We start from the raw sequence: 21,339 nt of genomic DNA on the forward strand, positions 1-21,339 counted from the left end.
CCAGAATAGGCAAATCCATACAGAAAGGAAGCAGATTAGTTTTGCCAGGGGCTGGGGAGAAGGCAGATTGGGAGTGACTGCTAAAGACTATAGGGTTTCTTTTCTTTTCTTTTCTTTTCTTTTCTTTTGAGACGGAGACTCGCTCTGTCGCCAGGCTTGGAGTACAATGGTATGATCTTGGCTGACTGTAACCTCTGCTTCTTGGGTTCAAGCGATTCTCCTGCCTCAGCCTCCCGAATAGCTAGGATTACAGGCATGCGCCATCATGCATGGCTAATTTTTGCATTTTTAGTAGAGACAGGGTTTCACCATGTTGGCCAGGTTGGTCTCAAACTCCTGACCTCAGGTGATCCACCCCCCGCTTGGCCTCCCAAAGTGCTGGAATTGCAGGTGTGAGCTACCATGTCTGGCCTAGGGTTTCTTTTTGGGGTGATAAAAATGCTCTGAAGGCCGGGCGCGGTGACTCACGCCTGTAATCCCAGCACTTTGGGAGGCCAAGACAGGTGAATTACGAGATCAAGAGATTGAGACCATCCTGGTCAACATGGTGAAAACCCGTCTCTAAAAACATAAAAACTAGCTGGGCGTGGTGGCGCACGCTTGTAGTCCCAGCTACTCAGGAGGCTGAGGCAAGAGAATCACTTGAACCTGGGAGGTGGAGGTTGCAGTGAGCTGAGAACTTGCCACTGCACTCCAGCCTGGCGACAGGGCAAGACTCTGTCTAAAAAGAACCAAAAAACAAAAAACACTGAATTTGATACTTTAAAAGGGTGAATTTTATGGTAGGTGAATTTTATCTCACTAAAATTATCATTTTAAAATATTTTCATAAGCACTTTTACTTTTGCTCAAATTGCATCTTGATAAAAACTTCAAGTTTTTTAAAATAAAGATAATATACCTTGTTCTCATTAATGTAAGTAGTAAATTTGAATTTGATGAGCCAGTCCATTATTTCCTAAACAATGTATAATCTGTGGGCTGTTCTTTCACCAGGGACACTTGAAATGGCAAAATCTTTTCCTCTCTGCCAACGGTTCTGTGCACCACAGCCATAAAGAAATGTAAAAGTTACTTGTTGGCTTACTAGTCTCAATAAGTTTTAGTTGATTAAACAAACAGATAAAGTCTCACAGCCAGGACTGCTGCGGCTGGAATTGCTGACATACTGTCATACCTCTCACTGGTCAATTCACACTCTCCTCCCATCTACACAGCTCTGGAGATTAAAAACAATCCAACCATGACTATCATGGCTTCAGAGGTCTATGAACTCCCAGGAATGATATGCAGACTTTTTCCTGAGGAGAGCCTACACTTTTTTATTGGTTTCTCAAAGAGGGTCACTGACCAACATTTAGAGACATGGGCCAAGTCTGGCTACATTTAGATTCCGTAGTGGTGTCTGGTTTTAGTTTGCCACGTCCTTTCTCCTTTTTCTTGTCATAGTGCCCGCCCTTTGGGAGGTGGGGGGAAGAGTCTTCCCCTGAAGTCTCCACTGCTGCTGGAGAATCTTCTTTTTTCATCTGGTTGCTAAATCCGGAGAATGAAATCTAGGAGATGATTGCACCATCCCCGCCCCCTGATATGAAGGATGCCCCACCGCCCATTGGGGAGGCGAGCAGGGAGAGCTGGAGAGAGGCTGGGTCGGGGCAGGACCCAGGCGCAGATCCTCTGAGGCCAGCTGCAGCCCTGCCTGCCTGCCTTCTCTTTTCCCCTCCCTTCTTTCCTCCTTCTCTGTTTCCTTCCTTCCATATCTCTTTCCTTCCCTCTTTCCCCCTCCCACTCCTTCCTTTCTTCCTTCTACTGTGGAGGTGGAAAATTTAGCTAGGACAAGCTGCGGCTGGGACGTTCCAGGAGCCAGAGAGTGAGTGAAAGGCACAGAGATGAAAACGCGGTTTGGGAGAGCTGGTTCTTGGGTCGGCTAAGAGGGGATGAGCTCAGTGGTTAATAGGATTGGCCATGGCGAATCCCTCAGCAGGGCACGCACCGCACAAAGGGCCGAAGCGCGCGGGTAGCTCGAGGTCAGGATTACAGAGACTCAGGAGCAAGAGAGGAAGGCTTAAAGAGCCAGACTGCACAGCCAGGACTGGGGTGACGGGCGCTGTCCTGCCAGGCCGGAAAATGAAGATGTAGCCCCGCCCCCAACCTAGGGAGGGCTACCGGCCCCGTTCCTGTCCTCCCCCGCAACCTCGACCCCATCCCACCCCAGGAACCTCGGCGAAGCTGAGCCAAGACCACTTCTGAACCAGGGATGACTTGTCCAGTGAACCTAGGGTCAGAGCCATCAGTTGGAAAGGCTGAGAGGAGCCTTGAAAAAGAGGGCGACCTTCCTTGGGATCTGTCTGTGCACTCCCTCCTTGCCTCCCCCCTCCAGCCTCCTACTTGGTAGCACCTTCCTGATCCCCTTATCTCTAAGGCGCTCAGGGAAATGCCCCGCTACGGGAGCCTTCTGGGAAATGCTGCCCTTGCCGCCCAGGAACCATGAGCCCTGCAGCCCCGGTAAGGAAGAGTTCTCTGGGACAGGAGGAAGGGCCCAGGTCAGGGTGGGCACGCTTGCCACACAGGGAACGGGACAGAAGTCTTTTAGGCCCTGACAGCCTCTGGTCTCTGAATGACATCCTGTGGCTGCTGGTAGGTGAGGGTTTGCGGGGCTGAGCTATTGAAGGAAATGATCACAGTCCGAGGTGAGATACAGAAAGTCTTCCTTCTCCAGGTGGGCCCCCTCCAATCCATTCTTTACTGTGCCCTAGAGGGGCCTTTACGACCCCCTAATCACACACCTCCCTCCTCATCTTGAAACTCCCACCCCCAGCTCCAGTCACTGCGTCCTAACATCCAAGCTCTCCGCCTGTCGTGCAAGGCCTCTGTGCTATTTCTTTGCAAACCCTGCAGCTCTATCGCCTGCCACTCCCCATGCCCTCCCCACCCCTGCGCTCTATGTTCTAGACACACGGAAATGCTGGGCTGTCTTCAACATCCTGACAGTATTCATAGGGGACCTTTCGGGTCGCCCTAGGAAACTGCCACTCATCCTCCAATGCCCCTTTCGGCCTCCTCTGGGAAGCCTTCCTGAACCCCTTGGGAAAAGTTAGGCTCATCTTTTCCATTGTTAAATCACACGCTGTGATCCAATTGTGTGTTTCCATGTAATCTCCCTCACTAGACTGGAAGCTGGGGATGGAAAGGGGAAGCATCAAAAAAACATGCAAAACTAGGAGCCTGGCTTCTCCTTGCAACTTTACTTTTTCTTTTTTTCTAGGAACTGAGTTCACTGATTCTTAAGAAAAAGTATTTCATGATAAATGAGTGAACAAATGTCTTAATAGAAAAGTAAAATTGCAGGCGAGGCTGCTCTAGAGGGGTAGACTACAAGTCCCAGCATGCCTCGGGCCAGCATCTCTTCACGTCACGCCCCCTCCCTGGGGGTGGGCAGGTCCGGAGGGCGGGACCCGGGGGGCAACTGGGCTCCCAGGCGCTGCCGGAGGAGAGAAATGCCCCTGGCTCTCCCGGGCGCACAAAGCGCAGGCGCAGCGGGTTGGGTGGCAGCAGCATCGAGTAGCGGCCGGTTTGGCAGCAACATCCGCAACAGGTGTAGACAAGGTGGGTGCATCATGGGGAGGGCTGGAAAAGGAGTCTGCACCTGGCCCTCTTGTCTGATCTGTGTCAAGACCGTGGAGACGGGAGGGAGTGGCAAGAGGACAAGGCCGGGCCTTCCAGCCCAGGTGTGCCAGCCCTTGTTACGCAGCAACAGGTGTGAGCAGGTGGGGGAGGGGCGGAGGCACCCGCTGGCAAGTGAGTCGCCATCAGGAACAGAGGGCACCTACCTGGATTCCAGTGCAAGCTCCATCACATAAATGGATGAGTCATTTGCGGACCCTCAGTTTGTCCATCTGTAATATAGGAGTAAAGATTCCCTTCCTAACAGGGTTATAATGGGTACAAGGGGAGGGAGTAGTATGTTGGGTGACGTCCAAACTTAGCTGTACACTGGAATCATCTGAGGATCTTTGAAGAGTACCAGGGCTTGCCTCCTGCCCTCAGACATTCTGATTTAATTGTTACGGAGTGTGGCCTGCCATCGGAAGTTCTCAAAGCTCCTGCTGGCATAATGGTTTGAAGCCAGGACCACTGGGTGTGAGTCTGGGCTCCATTGCTTACTGATCAAGTGGCCCCGTGCAACTGACTGGACCTCTCCAGCCCCCGTTTCCCCATCTCTGAAATAGGAATAATAAGGACTGCAGGGAGGCTTAAATGAGATAATGGATGAAAGCACTGAGAGGGGGTACCCAGACAGAGTGCTCGGTCCATCACAGCTGCTGTTGAACTCCTCTGTTAAGCACTTTGTAAACAGCTCTAGTGGGGTCCAAATGGGAGGGAGCCTTTCCATTGCCGTGATTCTAATATTCTGCACTTCCACATTACAGAATCCCAAGGTTTCTAATACTTTAAGAGTCTCATGCTCCACCGACTGAGCTAGCCAGCTCCTCCCTCCAGCTTCTGCCTGCCTCACAGACACACTTCTACAGATTTAGAAACAGATCAGGACAGAGGGCCAGGGAGGAGGGATGTGGCCAAAGTTATGAAGCTGAGGCTGGAATCCAGGCTCCTGGTCCCCACCCCCAACCCCACACCAACGGCTGCCCTGCTGACCCCACAGTGACAGTGCTCCCATTCTCTTCCTAAGCAGAGAATGGGGAGGAGGCCGAGGCTGCCTGGCCCTTGTTTGTTTACTAACCCTCCCTCAAACATTTCCTGGGTGGCTCCCCGGGGACGGCAGGGCTGGGGGTTTCTCTCCAGGGAGCTGCTGCTGAGGCCTGTGTCTCCCGTGGCTCCTCTGACAGATCCCGCCTGACTCCGCCCTGGAAAGTCCTTTTGAAGAAATGGCCCTGGTGAGGGGCGGCTGGCTGTGGAGACAGAGTGAGTGATCCTGGGCCCCTGGTCCTGGGACAGGGTAAGGGAAGTGGCTTACTGGGCTTGCCACAGGGAACCCTTCTCCCAAGAAGCCAGGACCTTTTCATCCTTCCCTCGTTTGTCCACGCTCTTCCCTCTGCCTGAAGGTCCTTCCCATTCCCGACTACGTGGTTTAAACTTCTACTTGTTCCTCATGACCCATCTCAGATGGGCCTCTGTCTGAGGAGACTTCTCTGGCTTTTCCTCTGGCCCCCACCCCTGCCCCTGCAATAGCGTCAAGCTGGATTAGAGGCTCCTTCCTTGGTTTTCACGGCGTCTTACAGTGATCTCCTTAGAACAGAACTGTCTTTATCTGTGGGTCTCCCCACTCCCTGACCCCAGACTGGTCCCAGTCTGTGAGCTACTCAAGGACAGGGGGCTGGGTTTGACCCTCTGTGTGTCCACAGTCCCCCAGCCCTGGGCTGGACACAGAATGAGGTACAGAACAAAGTGAAAAATGAGAGAGAGAGAGAGAAGATAGAGGCTCAAGGTAGGGAGAGGTCTTTGCCCTTGAAGAGACCTGGGACGTGGCCTTAGCAGCTTCCAAGTAATGGGCCCAGTCACTCATTTCCCTGTTCAGCACATGTATGACTCGAGCTTCTACTATGCGTCAGACCCAATGGGAGGCAGGAGGTGAACAAGACAGAGAGAAGACAGAAAGAGGTCCTGCCCTCATTTCAGGGGGTAGATAGACAAGAGAAAGGTGGTTATAACACTAGGGACTGAGGCTGAGGGGACTTGGGAGTCTGTCTGGGGCTCCTATCCCCAGCAGGCTCTGGGATCGGCCTGCCTAGTGCATCTGGAATATTTTACAGGCTCCATCCTCCGCCGCTGGAAGCGGAACTGGTTTGCCCTGTGGCTGGACGGGACCCTGGGATACTACCACGATGAGACAGCTCAGGACGAGGAGGACCGTGTGCTCATCCACTTCAATGTCCGTGACATAAAGATCGGCCAAGAGTGCCATGGTGAGCAGAAGCCTCTTCCTCTGTGGCACCGTGACTGTGGGCAGAGCCCTCCCACTGTCCCTGAGAACACCTGCTGTTGGAAGCCTCTTTGCAGCTTTCAGAGGCATTTCACAGACATTGCTTCTGAGCCTCTGTCAACTCCAATTCAGTGTGGTGTGAGTTAAGAAATAGGTCCTTGGCTGTGTGTGGTGGCTCATGCCTATAATTTCAGCACTTTGGGTGGCTGAAGTGGGAGGATCACTTGAGGCCAGGAGTTCTAGACCAGCCCGGGCAACATAGTGAGACACTGTCTCTAAAAAAAAAAAAAATTGGTGAGAGGTGGTCGCATATGGCTACTGGGGAGGCCGAGGCAGGAGAATTGCTTGAGCCCAGGAATTCAAGGCTGCAGTAAGCCATGATCCCAGTACTTTGAGAGGCTGAGGCATGTAGATTACTTGAGTCTAGAGTTCAAGACCAGCCTGGGCAACATGGCAAAACCCCATCTCTACCAAAACAAAAACAAACAAAAATTAGCCAGGTGTGGTAGTGTGTGCCTGTAGTCCCAGCTACTTAAGAGGCTCACGTGGGAGGATTGCTTGAGCCTAGGAGGCAGAGGTTGCAGAGTGTTTATGGCACTGTACTACAGCCTGGGGGACAGAGCTAGACCCTGTCTCAAAAAAAAAAAAAAAAAAAAGAAAAGGAAATCAGTCCTTTAGTGCCTTTCTCCTCTGTGCTGTGTCTCAGAGGTGAGCCAGGCACAGTTCCTGCCCTCCAGGCGCTCGGTACTGGATGAAGATGAAATGAAATTAGGAGGCCCAGAGAAGCGAAGTGGCCCAGGGTCACAGCAAATCTCCACATTCCTCCACCAAGGCCCAGGCCACAGTTCTAACCGGGCAACTGGGAGGCGTGCTGAGGGAAGCGTCAGCATGGAAAGGTTGGAAAGGTTGGAAAGGTTAGAAGCGTAGAGTAGAATCCCTCAGAGAGTATATGGGATCAGAGGAGGTTGGCAGTGGCCAGTAAACAGAGCCCAAAGAAGTCAATTCCTATTCCTATTCCTGGTTTACTGGGGGGACCTGGGGCTTGCGCCTGTGGAAACCCATATTTGTCTGCTTCCAGATGTGCAGCCCCCAGAGGGCCGGAGCCGAGATGGCCTGCTAACTGTGAACCTACGGGAAGGCGGCCGCCTGCACCTCTGTGCGGAGACCAGGGATGATGCCCTGTGAGTCACTCCCAGGAGAGGATGGGGTGGAATCTTGGGGAAAGTTACCATGTGCCCCCTTCTCATTGGGCCTTCTGGTTCTCTGACCGTAGGAAGAGGGCACTAAGGTCAGTCAGCAAGGGTATCTCATTGGAGGTGGGTAGAGTGGATTTGAAGGGCCCGTGGTGACTTGCCTGGCACACAGTGAACTCCTCATGTGGTCTACGGTGAACTCAGGATTGCTGAGGGGGAGGTGTGCACACCTGCCTCAGGTGTCTGGTTCCTGGTGTTTAGCAGCCTCTGAGGTGAGCCCTCACCTGAGGGTGATGCAAAGCAGCAGAGCAGCCTAGTGGCACCCTTGCTGTCTTCTTAGAAGATGCCCTGGTGGGGGACTCTGGTCTGAGGGGTAGCCCCGGACCTGCCTACAAAGGCAGTCCGCTGCGTCCCAGGCAGGGGCACCCCAATGTCAGATGCATATCCATGCAGCCAGCCTGGGTGTGTCCTCGTCGGGCGCCATCCGCTCGCTCACATTCCGTCCCTTCCTACCCTCTGGCTGAGGGGTGCATGGCCTTTGCGCTGGAGGAGAGTGAAAGAGATGGGTGTGTGGGAGTGGGGGAAGCTGAGCTCCAGGCAGACAGCACAGAGCCGCCTTGTCCAACCCAGCCAGGTGCCATGGCAACCAACAAAGGCCCAATTGTCCCGTGTCTGCTGGGCCTTCCTGGAGCTCTGGGGTCAGAGCTTTGGGGAACTGTTTTGTTTGTAGATTTGGGATGTGGAGGGGGGCTGTGGCTAGAGCACCCACCCAGGAGTGTCAGATTCTGACATCCCCTGAGAGACCACCCAAGCCCAACCATCCACTGTATAGATGAGGAAACTGGAACTTCTAGAGGGGAGGAGAAGAATGAATTAGCCTAACTTAGTGCTCCATCCATGTGACTGGGCAGGGGAGGGGTCACTTTTGTCTTCCTGAGGGAGACAAGAGATCTCTCCTTTCATGAGAGACTGGGGCTTGAGGCTGGGTTGGAGAGGAAAGTCTAAAATGTGGGAGCCCAATTCACCTACCCCCAAACTCCCTCCTCATGGTCTGGTGGGATTTGCTTTGCAGAGCATGGAAGACAGCGCTGCTGGAGGCGAACTCCACCCCGGTGAGTTCCCTGTTCTCTCCCCCTTTCCCCACCACCTCCATGTGCCATGGAATCATGAGTGATTCAGACTCGGTCTCCACCTGCCAGAAGTTCTCAGTCTCATGTGGATAGGTTTGTGCAAACTCTGATGCCTGAGTCCCAAGTGGGAAAGGATAAGGGACAGCCAACTGGTGCTCAGAGGAGAGAGAGAAGCCTCCATGGAGACTTGCTGGAGGGAGTCGCACGTGAGCTGGGGAAAAGGAACTGTCTTTTATCGAGCAACTATTATGTGTCAGGTGTGGTGCAGGTATCATTCCACCTGCTCCTCACAACAGTCCTGTGAGGTTGGGGTTATTGTTCTGTCTCTGTAGATGATAAGACTGAAGCTCATTCATCCACACAACAAATATTTACTGAGCTGCTACTATGGGCCAGGCGCTGTGTCAAGTGCCAGGGATCAGAGGTGAACCAAGGAGATGTGGGCTTTGCCCACCTGGACTCAGCCTAGTGAGGAGCCAGACATGGAACAACTAATTAATTATGCCATTTCAATAGTATAACGGTTCTGACAGAGATTTGCAGTGTCTGGCCCTTTCATCCAGGTGGTAGTTCAGGCAAGGCTTAAACCGAGAACTGAAGGATAAACAGAAATTGACTGGGTGAAAGGCGTGGGGAAGGGGTAAAGGGAACAGTATTCCAGGCAAAGGGATCAGCATGTGCAAATGCTCTGAGAGAGGTTAGGACATTGGCAAGTGGAGTAGGAGGACAGCTGGGGTGGCTGGTGCTTAGGGAGTGAGCAGGTAAGGGAGGAAGAAGGGTTGGCACGACCAGGCCTTGTGGGCTGTATGAAGGATTGGTTTCTGCTAAGAGCACCAGGGAGCCATGACAAGTTTTTGAACAGAGGGATGGCATGATCAGATCAGGCTCAATTTATATTTTTAAAAAGATAATTGTTGTAACGTTGGGGCATTAAAAAAAAAAAAAGGTAGTCTGTCAGTTACTGAAATTTTATTATAGAGAAAAGGAAAAAAAAGATAATCTGGCTGATAGGTACGGAATGGATTGTAGAGGGTAACTGTAGACACCCAGAGGCCACTTAGGAGGCTAGGACAGTGTCCCAGCAACAGACTGGAGATCTGGACTAAGGCCTTGCTGGCCGAGACAGGCTGATGAGTACAGGACGTATTTAGGATTTGGAGTCAACAGAGCTTGTGACTAATGGAAGTGGCGGTTTGAAGAGCCACCCAAGGCCCAGCTTGGCCTCCACCCCCATCTGCCTGACTCCAGAATCTGTGCTTGTTCTTTCTCTGCGTGGCACAGTGGAGCCCCCTCTCACCGACAGAGAAAGTCCATTGGGAGGTAGCAGGGGAGACCTGGATGCATTTAGAAACCTCCTCAGGCATCCACCTGCTGAGCGCCAGGCATTATGCTAAGCCCCTGGCACCAGTGACATCATTTCATCTTCCAATAACCCTGGCAGGGCAGCTGGGTAGGGATTGGCATTATCAGTCCCATTTTACAGATAAGGAAGCCAAGGTTCAGAGACGGGAGGTGACTTGTCCAAAGCTTATAGTCAAGTCAGTGGAAAAGCCTATCATGGAACCTAGGTCAGTGAGATTTTGAGAGGAGGACATTATCTGCAGAAGTAACTGCATGAGCAGAGAAAGAGAAGCGGTGTGTGCATGTGTGAGTGCACAAGTGCGTGTGCACATATGTGTGCATCTAAGGGCCCAGAGTCTGCCTGGCTGGAGAGCAATTCATGAGGGGAATGAAACAGGAGAGATGACCTCTGAGGTCACCAGGGCCAGCTCATGATGGCCCTCAAAGTCCAGTTGGAGGAAATGGACTTTCCCCGAGGCCTGTAGGGGAGCAATAAAGGGCATTCAACAGGGAGGGCTGTGGTCAGATTTTTGGGGGCAGACTCAGGCTCCCAAGTGGCAGGTGAATTGGAGGAAGCTGGGAGTAAGGGGGCTACCGCAGTAGTCTGCAGGGTGGAGGGACCCAGGTCTGGCTACCCTGGCTTGGAGCTCTGAAGCCTCTTTATGTAGGGCGAATCAGTTCCACCACAGAGAGGCGAAGGGAAGGAAGCAAAGGCGACCGTCTGCACTCTGTGACTCTATGAAGCGGCCTCGCTCTTCTCTGCCTGTCCATCTCCTGTGGCTCTGCTGTCCCTTCTCTCTGCCCTGGCCTCTATTCTACCTCCCACTACTGCACATATACACATCCCTCTGGGCCCAGGCTAATTTGAGTCGGGTGTGTTTGTGCCTGTGTCTGCCTGTTTCTGTGTGTTCACCTCTGTGTTTATGGGTTCCTCTCTGTAGCCTGTGTGGGAATGACCTGCCCTTTGTCCTCCGACATGTTGGAGTTCATACCTCACTCCAGGTGGAGGCTCCAGGAGCCCCTAACACCAGCTTTACTGGGAACACAGGGCCTGGGGGCACAGCTAGGGACGAGGCTGGGGTAAAGCGAACCAGGTAGGCTAGAGGATAGATGGGAGTTGCCCTGTCCTCCCTGGAGACTGGGAGCCCCAGCAGCATGAAATAGGGGAAGGTGGGCTAATTCTGGAAAGAGACTACTTGTCCTCCTTTTCTGCGTAACTTTGGCAGTCGTCAGCCTTCTCTGAGCCTCCCCTGTTACCATGAGCTGAGGAGAAAGAGGACGCTCCCTGCCACAACCCAGCTGGCGGAGGGCTCTGGTAGGGTCTGGAAAGGGCTCTGAGTCTCTTTAGGCGTAGAGGGCCTCTGACACCCCCTCCCTCCCTCCCCCTTCTTGGGTTTCTGTGGCTTGAGCAGGCCCCAGCTGGAGCAACCGTCCCTCCCAGGAGCCGCCGGGTTTGCTCCAAGGTCAGGTGTGTGACCCGCTTGTGGAGCCCCTGTAAGGTTGAGAGGCGGATCTGGGTAAGTGCTGGCTCAGCCCTCCCTGCCTCCATACTGGCCACCAGGATGAGCCTCCAAAACCAGGCCCAGTCCATCCCTTCCCTGTGACAAACGTTCCATGGCTCCCTATCACCCACGGGACAAAAACCAACGGCTCTGCTTACCCTCTGCCCCCAGCCACACCAGAGGGAACCTTCGCACACGCTGTTCCCTCTGCTGGCGAGACTGCAGTTTCCTCGTTCACCGGACAGACTGACACCCGTCCTGTAAGGCTCACCTCAGAGGCTGCCTGCCACCTACTCGGTGGGGACCTCCTAGACCACCAGCCATCGTCATTCCCTCCCACAGCCTAGTGGCACTAAGGCTTAGTGCTTTCTTCATTCTGCCTGGTTTCAGAATTGGTTTATTCTTGTCTGTGTAGTCTTCCATGAGGCCTAGAACTTCCTCCAAGGCAAGGACAAGGCCTGACTGCGCTGCCTGTATGGAACTTGGCACAAGGCTAGGCAAATGGCACATGTTCACTTAGTGCTCAGTGATGGGGAGTCTGTGCTGACCCTTCTCACACAGTGGGGCTCAGAATGTTCACTGAGTGAGCAAAGGAAGGAAGGAGGGAGTGAAAAACCTCTGTTATAGCAATACCACTACATAGTCAAATAATTTAGTCTAGATCTGTCTCCCCTCAACCTGAATGTTTCTTGAATTCAGGATCTGAGCCTGAATCTTTTCTCTGTCCCCAGCGCTCAGCACAGGGCCTGGCATGGGGTGGGTGGCGGGAGGGGTCTTGAGTGAGAGTGCCTGTGATCTTACAGTCAACTCTGAGCTCTTCTTACACAGTGGTGCTCAGTGTGGCTATGTATCAGGATTGCTTAGGAACTTACAAGCAGTAACAACAAGTTCTACCTCTGGATGTTCTAATCTGGCATGGGGCCTAGGCCTAGGAAACCTGTAGTTTAAACCTGTCTCCTGGCCGGGCCTGGTGGCTGACGCCTGTGATCCCAGCATTTTGAGGCTAAGGTGGGCGGATCTCTTGAGGTCAGGAGTTCGAGACCAGCCTAGCCAACATGGTGAAATTCTGTCTCTACTAAAAGTACAAAAATTAGCAAGATGTGGTGGTGGGTGCCTGTAATCCCAGATACTCGGGAGGCTGAGGCAGGAGAATGGCTTGAACTCAAGAGGTGGAGGTGGTTACAGTGAGCCAAGATTGCCCCACTGCACTCCAGCCTGGGCAACAAAGCAAGACTCCATCTCAAAAAAAAAAAAAAGTCCTGATGACTCTGATATGCAGAGTCACTAAGCCTAGAAGTGCTTGGGCCACCAAGGTGTATAGCTGTGGCACTGTGAGATCCTCAGAGGCTTGGAGAGGTTACCTAACTTGATCAAGATCACTCAACTCATCAGTGGCAGGTCTGGGACTCCCAGCCCATCCTTCTGAGGTATTCTCGGTGCCCAAACTAGAATACAAGTTTGTTTAAAGTGGGGAAGCCAAAAACTAGGATTTAACAGACTGTAAACCTAATAACACAACAGCTCGGCTAAGGGGAGTCATTTGCATGCGACCCCCTGATTGGTCAACACTGGTTGTACCCACAAAGTAGCTGGGCCTCTGGAGAGGGAGAGGCAGGTTCAAACCCTCAGGTTCTGCCCATGGGTCTCTGGGCTGTCCCTACTTGTTGCCAGGTGACTTATAGGAGTTTACTTCTGGGCCTCCCAGACCTGGAGAGTAAAAACAGGTGCCCTAGAGGGACATGGGATGCTCCACCCTCTCCAGGGCCTCCCAAGGCCACTGGCTTACTGCGTAGCAATAGGGCAAGGTGGAGGCTCTGGATCTCAACTTCCCCACCAATAAAATTGGACCTGAGTGCTTAAATCCCTTTAGCCCCTTTTGGGCCTGGAGCCCGGATCCTGGCGCTGCCTACCAGAAATCCGTATTAGACCACTGATGGGGAGGGAGCACCGGAGAGTTCACTGACCTACAGCATTGCTCATCTGAGCCTCTTGCATTATCTTGGGACTATTTGTTTTCCCGACTTGAAACTGAACTCAGAGTTGGGCAACCTTAGTTCCAATCTGGCCCTGTATTTGATTCACTGGAATGAGTTCAATAAACATTAGGTACCTGCCACATTCTAGTCAGATCTGATGAGACTCAGTCTCTGCCCTCACAGGCGTCTCCAGATCTGATGGGAGAGACACAGGGACACAGCGGGAAGACAGCATGATCGGTGCTGTAATGCAGGGACATCCAAGGGCTGTGGGAATCCAGACGGGACCCCAACAGAACCTGAGGTTCGGGGAGAGTGATGATTGAGTTGAATCTGGAAGACAGCTTGGGTAGTTGAATGAGGTGAGAAGCGCATCCCTATCAAAGGAAAATGGCATGGAGACTTGAAATCACAAGGTGTGCTTGGAGACCCTCCCCTTACCACCAAACTTCTCGAAAGAGATGTCATGACATGGGGATTGCATCCTTCTCCTCTCAGCCTTTCTTCAACCCTCCATAACTTGGCTTTTCCTACTCAGCAGCTCCTCTGAAAAGTTTTTTTTTTTTTTTTTTTTTGAGACGGAGTCTGGCTCTGTCACCCAGGCTGGAGTGCAGTTGCCAGATCTCAGCTCACTGCAAGCTCCGCCTCCCGGGTTTACGCCATTCTCCTGCCTCAGCCTCCTGAGTAGCTGGGACTACAGGCGCCGCCACCACGCCCGGCTAGTTTTTTTTTGTATTTTTTAGTAGAGACTGGGTTTCACCGTGTTAGCCAGGATGGTCTCGATCTCCTGACCTCGTGATCCGCCCGTCTCGGCCTCCCAAAGTGCTGGGATTACAGGCTTGAGCCACTGTGCCCGGCCTGAAAAGTTTTTTCAAGGTCACTCACAACTTCCAAGTTGCTAAAACCAGTGGCCTATTCTCTTGGAATTGACCAAAAGAATGGACAGAAGAACATATTTAGAAGATAAAATCACGAGAACTGGTGGCTGTTGTGTGGAAAGTGAATGTGTGAAGACAAGACAAGGGCAGCAACCTGCTTTCTTTCCTTCTTTCTCCTTTTTTTTTTTTTTTTTTTTTTGAGACAGAATCTCCCTCTGTTGCCAAGGCTGGAGTGCAGTTGTGCAAACACTGCTCACTGCAGCCTCTATCTCCTGGGCTCAAAGGAGCCTTCTGCCTCAGTTTCCCGAATAGCTGGGTCCACGGGCATGCATCACCACACTCAGCTAATTTTTAAATTTTTTGTAGAGCCATGTGTTTGCGATGTTGCCCAGACTGGTCTTGAACTCCTGCATTCAAGCAATCCTCCCGCCTCGGCTTCCCAAAGTGCTGGGATTACAGGCATGAGCCACTGTGCCTAGCCTTCTTGATTTGAGTGTATGGTGATGGCATGTATTGAGAGAAGCATTTATGGGGCTGGGTACTTTGGGAGGCTGAGGCAGGCAGATCACCTGAGGTCAGGAGTTCAAGACCAGCCTGGCCAACATGGTGAAACCCTGTCTCTACTAAAAATACAAAAAAATTAGCCAGTCGTGGTGGCAGGAACTTGTAATCTCAGTTACCTGGGAGGCTGAGGCAGGAGAATTGCTTGAATCCAGGAGGTAGAGGTTGCAGTGAGCTGATACAGTGTCATTGCACTCCAGCCTAGACAACAAGAATGAAACTCTGTCTCAGGAAAAAAAAAAAAAGAAAAATGGACTTATGGGAAGAGCAACAGTTTTAGCAGATGGAGAAATGCTGCAATCACCTTGAGATGAGTGGTGTCTGAGACACCTGGACTTCTAAGGGGAGCTGGACTGTTCAGGTGTAAATCCCAGTTAGAGAGAGAGACAGGGTGGAGGGAGGCTAAGTGGAAAGATCCAGAAGAGAAGGGGATCCTGACCCCTCTCCAGGTCTGCTCCCCCATGGGTAAAATGAGGGGTTTGGAGCTTCCATTTAATTCAGCACATAGTTCTTGGTTCCTGATACGCACTAGGCCCTGCCGGTGACACAAACAAATCAGAGTCCTTGCCTATAAGCAGCTCACATTTGGGCTGCAAGAAAGGCCAGGAGAAAGGATAGCAACAAGAGGCACAAGCAAGATCCAGAGAATTCAGGGGGAAAAAAAAAAATCATTCTTCCTGAGACCAGGAGAGTTTCCTGGAGTGGAGTGGGTGACCGTTAAGCTAGGCTTTGAAGGGTTGGCAGAAATCTAATGGGAGAGAGGGGCATTCCAGAGAGAACACTGACCATTCTCTGAGCCTCAGTCCCCTACCCTAAGGTCATGTGGAGCTAATAACTGCTTTAAAGATTAGAGGCAGTAACACATTTGATTACTTCCTTCAGGACCTGGTACATAGTAGGTGCTCAATAATCGTTACAGTCTAGTGCAGCCTAACAATTTTGGGTCAGTGATGGACCACATATACGATGGTGGTTCCATAAGATTGTAATGGAGCTGAAAATTTCCTATCACCTAGTGATGTTGTAGCCATCATAATGTCATAGGGCAATGCATTACATTTTCTATGATTATATATGATTAGTTAGATAACAAATACTTACCAATGTGTTACACTTGCCTACAGTATTCAGGGCAGTAGCCTGCTGAACAGGTTTGTAGGCTAGGAGCAATAGGATATACCACATACTCTAGGTGTGTGCCATCTAGGTTTGTGTAAGTACACTCTGTGATATTCACATACTAAAATTGCCTAAGGACACATTTCTTAGACTGTATCCCTGTTGTTTAAAAGATGCTTAACTGTATTTTAGTTACTTCCCATCCCTATCTTTCCTTTCCCTTCTTCCTCCCCAACCCCTGTTTATTTCCTGGGTTGGGGCTTAGCTATGTTCCCCTCCTTGTGACTAGTAGAACTGGGTCTTTCCAAGTGGCATCATTGTAGAGCTGCTAGCGAATATTAGACTATCTATGAGGAGAAGTTGGGAGCCATAGAGAATTTTTTGAGCTAGATGGGAGGCCGGAGTAGGAGAATGGGCGTCACTGGGAGCTGGATGTAGGGCGGAAGTTTTAGAGGACAAGGACCGTGGACCTTGTGGGGAAGGCAGGGCCTTTCTCCAATAGCTTCCTAGTGGCTGGAGGCCCATTTCTAAACTTGGGGAGGCGGCTCCATGCATCCCAGAGAGGCCTGAGCCAGGCGTGTGGGTAGGGGACCAAACCCAGGCCAGGGAGTTCCTGGGCACCTGACGTGGCTGGATTCCCCAGGTGCGTGTCTACAGCCCGTACCAAGACTACTACGAGGTGGTGCCCCCCAACGCACACGAAGCCACGTATGTCCGCAGCTACTACGGACCGCCCTACGCCGGTAAGTCTCCAGCGTGCCCCCGGGCTTGCCTTGATCCCGCGCCGATTCAGCGCTGGGCCCAGCCCACGGTCCGTCAGTTTTGGACCAGGCTTCATCCTTTTAGCGTGCACGGATTTTCCCAGGTAGAACCCTCCACAAGCCCCTCTCCATCCTGAGACTGGGAGAGCCCTGGGACCAGTGTTCGTCCCGAGCTGACCTCACCCCTCCAGACTGGCTTCTCAGCCCTACGGTCGGCAGTACCCATTCCTGAGCCGGTAGCGGCCCCTGGTGGCTACTGCGGGAACGGCTGCCTCCTCCCCGCTCTGGGGCCTGGCAGTTGGGAACGCCTGGCGGTTGGGAATCGTTAGGTGCCTTTGTGCTTAGCGATCTCAGGGTTTCTTCGCTGCTCCGCCCTAGCGTGCCGTAGTGGACCCGTAGGTTCCGGGACATCCGCAGCAGATCCAAGGCCTGGGAGCCGTGAGGTAGAGCTCTTCCTGCGTCTTGATCTGTTCCTTTGACTGGGGAGCAGAAGAGTGGGCTCGGCGCCTTACACTGGGTTGGGCTGGAGTGATGCAGGAAGGATGCGAAGATCACTCTACTCCCTCCTAAGTCGCTGACCCTCATGGGCTGTCTCACTCTGCAGGCCCCGGCGTGACGCACGTGATAGTGCGGGAGGATCCCTGCTACAGCACCGGCGCCCCTCTGGCCATGGGCATGCTTGCGGGAGCCGCCACTGGGGCGGCGCTTGGCTCGCTCATGTGGTCGCCCTGCTGGTTCTGAGCCCTGGGACCTGCAGCACTGGCCCCTGCGCTTGGACTGCTAGACTTTTCTTCCTCCTGGACCCCGCTCTCTACCATCCAAGCCCTGTCCCACTTTGGCCCTCTCCTCTCCATTAGCTCCTTCTGGGTTTGGACCATTCCCCCTACTCCCTACCCTCACTCCCCACATGTGAAGAAGCTATCATCCCAGGTACAAATGTCGCTTGAAGTCTTCACATCTACTGCCAGACACCCCCAAATCTGTTATAGGCATTTATGGATACATTTCCTCTAAACACACCAGGGCACAGCAAATACAACTTCATTTGGCTTCGAGTTCCGTAGACACGACATGAATCGGGCTCTCTGCTCTCTCGTCAGGGAGCTCGAGGCCTGGTGGGGAGAACAGGAGTAAACAAGCACTTGACAAAGCTGCAGAGTTATCAGTCCTTTGACAGCGACAGGTGGGGCAGAGAGCAAGGCAGGTAGGCTGGAAGAACAGTTATTGGCAAGTGTGCAGAGCCGTGAACATCATGGCATGTCCAAGGAATTAAATGGGAGTTCATCTGGCCTGGGGTGGAGGCCAGATCAGACCATGGTGGGCCTTCTAGATAAGGAGCTTCCTGGGTGAAAGGGGAGACATGAACGTTCCCTGGAGGGAAGTTTCATGATTGCATCTATAATATATTGCCTGTTTTGTGAATATTGACATATGTCTATACCCAAAACACCCCTGAGTTAAGTCCCATCCTTCCCACAACCAGCTTCCTGGCTGGCACCCATGATAATAATTGAGCTGCACCTTGGGGCCCCTCGTTGGGGAACAGGTGAGTTCTATTTGAGACTTCCAGCCCCAGAAAACTGCCTCCGTCTGGAAATGGCTCTCATACCAGGAGCTCGGCCCCCTTTTTGTAGCTGTGACTGTCACCCTCTCAGGCTTTGTCTCATCCTTCATTCTGAGGGAGATGGCAGTGTTCTTCTCTGGGGCCTGATCCACCTTTACACCAGCCCAGGAAGCCCCATCTGTGCCTGCCCTGAGGTGGTCCAGCATCTCCCCCTTTGGTCCCCTTCCAGTCTCTTCCCCCTTTCTATCCCAATCACCAATAGAAATGCTAACATCCCTGCCTGGTAGCCAGACTAGCCCACTAAAGCTCCCTGTAAATGGGGGCTCCATTAGTTCTGCTGCAGAGACTAATAAAGATTTGGTTGGCTTTAGCAGTGACTGTGGCTTGCTTTGTTCCCCTATAAGGCCCTGTTTCCCTCTCCGTGACCCAGCAGCTACTAGTGCCTTATCTGGTCTAGTGAAAAGAGTGAGGATTCTGAGATCAGGTGGAACTGATGACAGCATGTTAGCTGAGTCATTTGGGGCAAGTCACTTAACCTTTCTGGATTTTGTTTCCCCTACACTTAAGGTAGCTGGTTGCAGTTGACCATTCCTGAGGGCTCAAGAGGAGGGACTGCCTTGGAGTCTCTGTTGTCTGAGCTGATGGATGATCCAAGCCAGGTCCTGCCTGCTTTCTGAGAATCCTGTTCATGTTGGGGTCTTTTCCAGTAGGTTCCCATCCTTCTAGAGCTGAATCAATGAATTGTTCTCATAGAAAACCAGGTGGCCAGGGAAGGAAACCCCACCATCCTGCATCAGGCCTCTTGGGGCTGTAAGATAGAAACTCCCTGCTCAAACTGATTTAAGTCAAAGGGAAAAGGTTGAGCCACATAACTGAGAAGTCCAAAAGCTGTGTGATCCAGGGGCTTAAACAGTGTCACTTAGACTTTGCTTCATTTCCATCTTTACACCTGCGGGGCTGGCTCATTTGGAAGCTGCAGTGATGGTCAGCAGCTCCAGGCTAATGCCCTCCTGAGTTCAAGTCTAGCCAAGAGAATTTCTCTTCTTCTAACAGTATGACTGAAAGTCCTGAGCCAGGTGGACATCAGTCTAAATTGGGTCCTGTGGCCATCCCTGCATCAACCCCAGTGGTCTGGAAACAGATGGTCTAAAATAACAGGGCTTACAGCAGGGGTGGGATGGTGTCCCAGAGGAAATTTAGGGCACTATTCCCAGAAGTAGGATGAATAGATGAAAGCTGGTTGGCAAAAATATCAGGAATTCACCTCAGCCACAGTTCCAAAGACACCAACTTAGAGGTAAGACATATATAAAAACAGCAATGATTGAATGAGGTTACAGAGGAACGTGGTGCAGTTGGAGTTCTGAAGAGCAGGCATGCAACTCTGCCAAGGGAACTAGGGAAAGATTTGGGACAGGAAGTGGAAATTTAGTCTGAACCTTGAAAAATGAGTAGGAGTTTGCCAATCTGAAAAAGGTGGGTGAGCTTTCCACACAAAACAAATGGAAGAAATGGTATGAGCAAAGGCGTTAACACCATGAAGTTCAGGAACCAGTCTCATGCTCTAGCAGGTTGCATGGTGAGAGGTGGTGAATGAGGTCAAACTATAAAGAACCTCTTGGGCCAGGCTACTGAACACAGGGCATAGTCCAATATGTGGCACCAGCTTAAGGACAAGCATAGATGCAAGAAGGAGCCTCTTGAGAAGACCAAAGTCTGTTAGCATTTGTGTAGTCAGAGGTTACATACCCTGGGTGTCCTAAGGCCTGTACTGTGTTCAGGGGACCCAGCAGTGCATCAGACCCAGTGCATGCTTTGGAACCTCAGCCTTAATTTTTTCTTTTCTTTTGTTTTGCTCCCCTCCCCTCCCCACAGCCTTAATGTTTTCTGTTTTTGTCTTTCCTCCCCTCCCCCTTCCTCCCTCCCTCCCTCCCTCCCTTCTTCCCTCCCTCCCTCCCTCCCTCCCTCCCTCCCTCCCTCCCTCCCTCCCTCCCTCCCTCCCTCCCTTCCTCCCTCCCTCCCTCCCTCCCTTCCTTCCTTCCTTCCTTCCTTCCTTCCTTCCTTCCTTCCTTCCTTCCTTCCTTCCTTCCTTCCTTCCTTCCTTCCTTGGCGGCACTGGCAATTGGGGAGAGAGAACAGAGTTTGATCTGTAACTGACTGAACAGTCAATTGAGATAACTCACTACCTTCAGCCCAGCCTCAGCCTTAATTTTCTCCCAGATAGACCCAGTTATGCTGTCAGTCCTTTAGTGGCATCCCCATTATGCCATCTCATTAGAGGGTGTCCTGCATGCCCCTGCAGGGACATCTCTGAGTTTGGCTCTGGGAATGACCTCTCTGGCATAGCCTCAGGACTTTTAGAGATCAATATATAGGAAGAGCCCAAGCTGTCCAGAGTCCTTTCCCAAGAATGTGGGTTAAACAAGGATCAGGGAGCTGGCTGGGCAGGGCATTTGAGATCAGACAGAGCTGGGGGCATTGCCATTCATTGCCCAAAGCTTCCCCTGTTTTATAGGTCTTTGCAACAACCCCATGGGCCTGGCGTTACTATCCCTATTTTACCTACAAAGAAACAGATGCAGAAAAGGAAAGTAGACTGTCCAAGTCATGCATGCTGTGTCAGAATCTGGATTCAAATGCAGGTCACTTGACCTTGTCTACCATAGCACACTGCTTCTGCACTATAAATCCTGTGTGGCTCATTACCTGGCAGGAAAATAATTCCCAGAGAGGAGGTCAACTGTATAACACAAACATCTCTTCTCTTTTCCTTTAGCAAATGCTTTCCCGAGAGGTTTTGTGGGCAGACAGGGCTGAGAGCTGGGTACTGGGAGAGGAATGAGATTTGGGCCCTATTCAAGGAGTTTGTGCATGTGCCTTTGTGTGTGTGTGTGTGTGTGTGTGTGTGTGTGTGTGTCTGTCTGTCTGTCTACCCTAGACATGGACACAGACTATGACAACATGGGCTGTGGGAACTGGTAGTCCTGAGGTTGTAGGGGCACAGAGAAAGGAGCCCTTAACCCAGGTATGGGTGGAAGTGTCTTAAGCTGACTGAAAAGACAAATGCTCTTCCAACTATGGTCTTGTGGGAGTTGCTAACTTAGATGAAGAGGAAACAAGAACTAAAACAGCACTCAGTCAGTGCCAAGAGGTCTCTGGGTGAGGCTGGATCTGCAGTGTCATGGGTGGAAATGGGGGTCAGCAGAGTCAAACCATCAGAGGCCTTGGATGCCAGGGAAGGAGCTTGAACTATATACACTCTCAGGCCGTCGAATGCCTCCAAAAATGTGAAGCAAAGGAAGGACATGGTTGAACCTGGAAGTTCGATCTCACACACACAAAGATATTCATTCTCATAGACAACACAGTCTTAACC

The 21,339-nt window shown here is 51.8% G+C and overlaps 1 protein-coding gene across 5 annotated transcripts; it reads left to right on the forward strand.

Moving 5' to 3' along the window:
• Nucleotides 1-2,406: 2,406 nt before the first annotated feature.
• PLEKHB1 (pleckstrin homology domain containing B1) lies at nt 2,407-18,333 on the forward strand. Of its 5 annotated transcripts, none has more exons than XM_008020105.3 (8): nt 2,407-2,502; nt 4,845-4,920; nt 5,769-5,921; nt 7,017-7,119; nt 8,204-8,243; nt 11,015-11,119; nt 16,282-16,381; nt 17,004-18,333. In XM_008020105.3, exons 1-8 carry the CDS (start codon nt 2,485-2,487, stop codon nt 17,138-17,140), a joined length of 732 nt encoding a protein of 243 aa, XP_008018296.1. In that variant the 5' UTR covers nt 2,407-2,484; the 3' UTR covers nt 17,141-18,333. The 5 variants fall into 5 exon arrangements, with proteins under 5 accessions (XP_008018296.1, XP_008018299.1, XP_008018297.1 ...); XM_008020106.3 differs by lacking the exon at nt 2,407-2,502 and adding an exon at nt 3,447-3,603; XM_038005485.2 differs by lacking the exon at nt 2,407-2,502 and adding an exon at nt 4,114-4,137.
• Nucleotides 18,334-21,339: the final 3,006 nt, after the last annotated feature.

The sequence above is a fragment of the Chlorocebus sabaeus genome, chromosome 1 (assembly GCF_047675955.1).
Source record: "Chlorocebus sabaeus isolate Y175 chromosome 1, mChlSab1.0.hap1, whole genome shotgun sequence".
Classification (NCBI taxonomy): domain Eukaryota; kingdom Metazoa; phylum Chordata; class Mammalia; order Primates; family Cercopithecidae; genus Chlorocebus; species Chlorocebus sabaeus.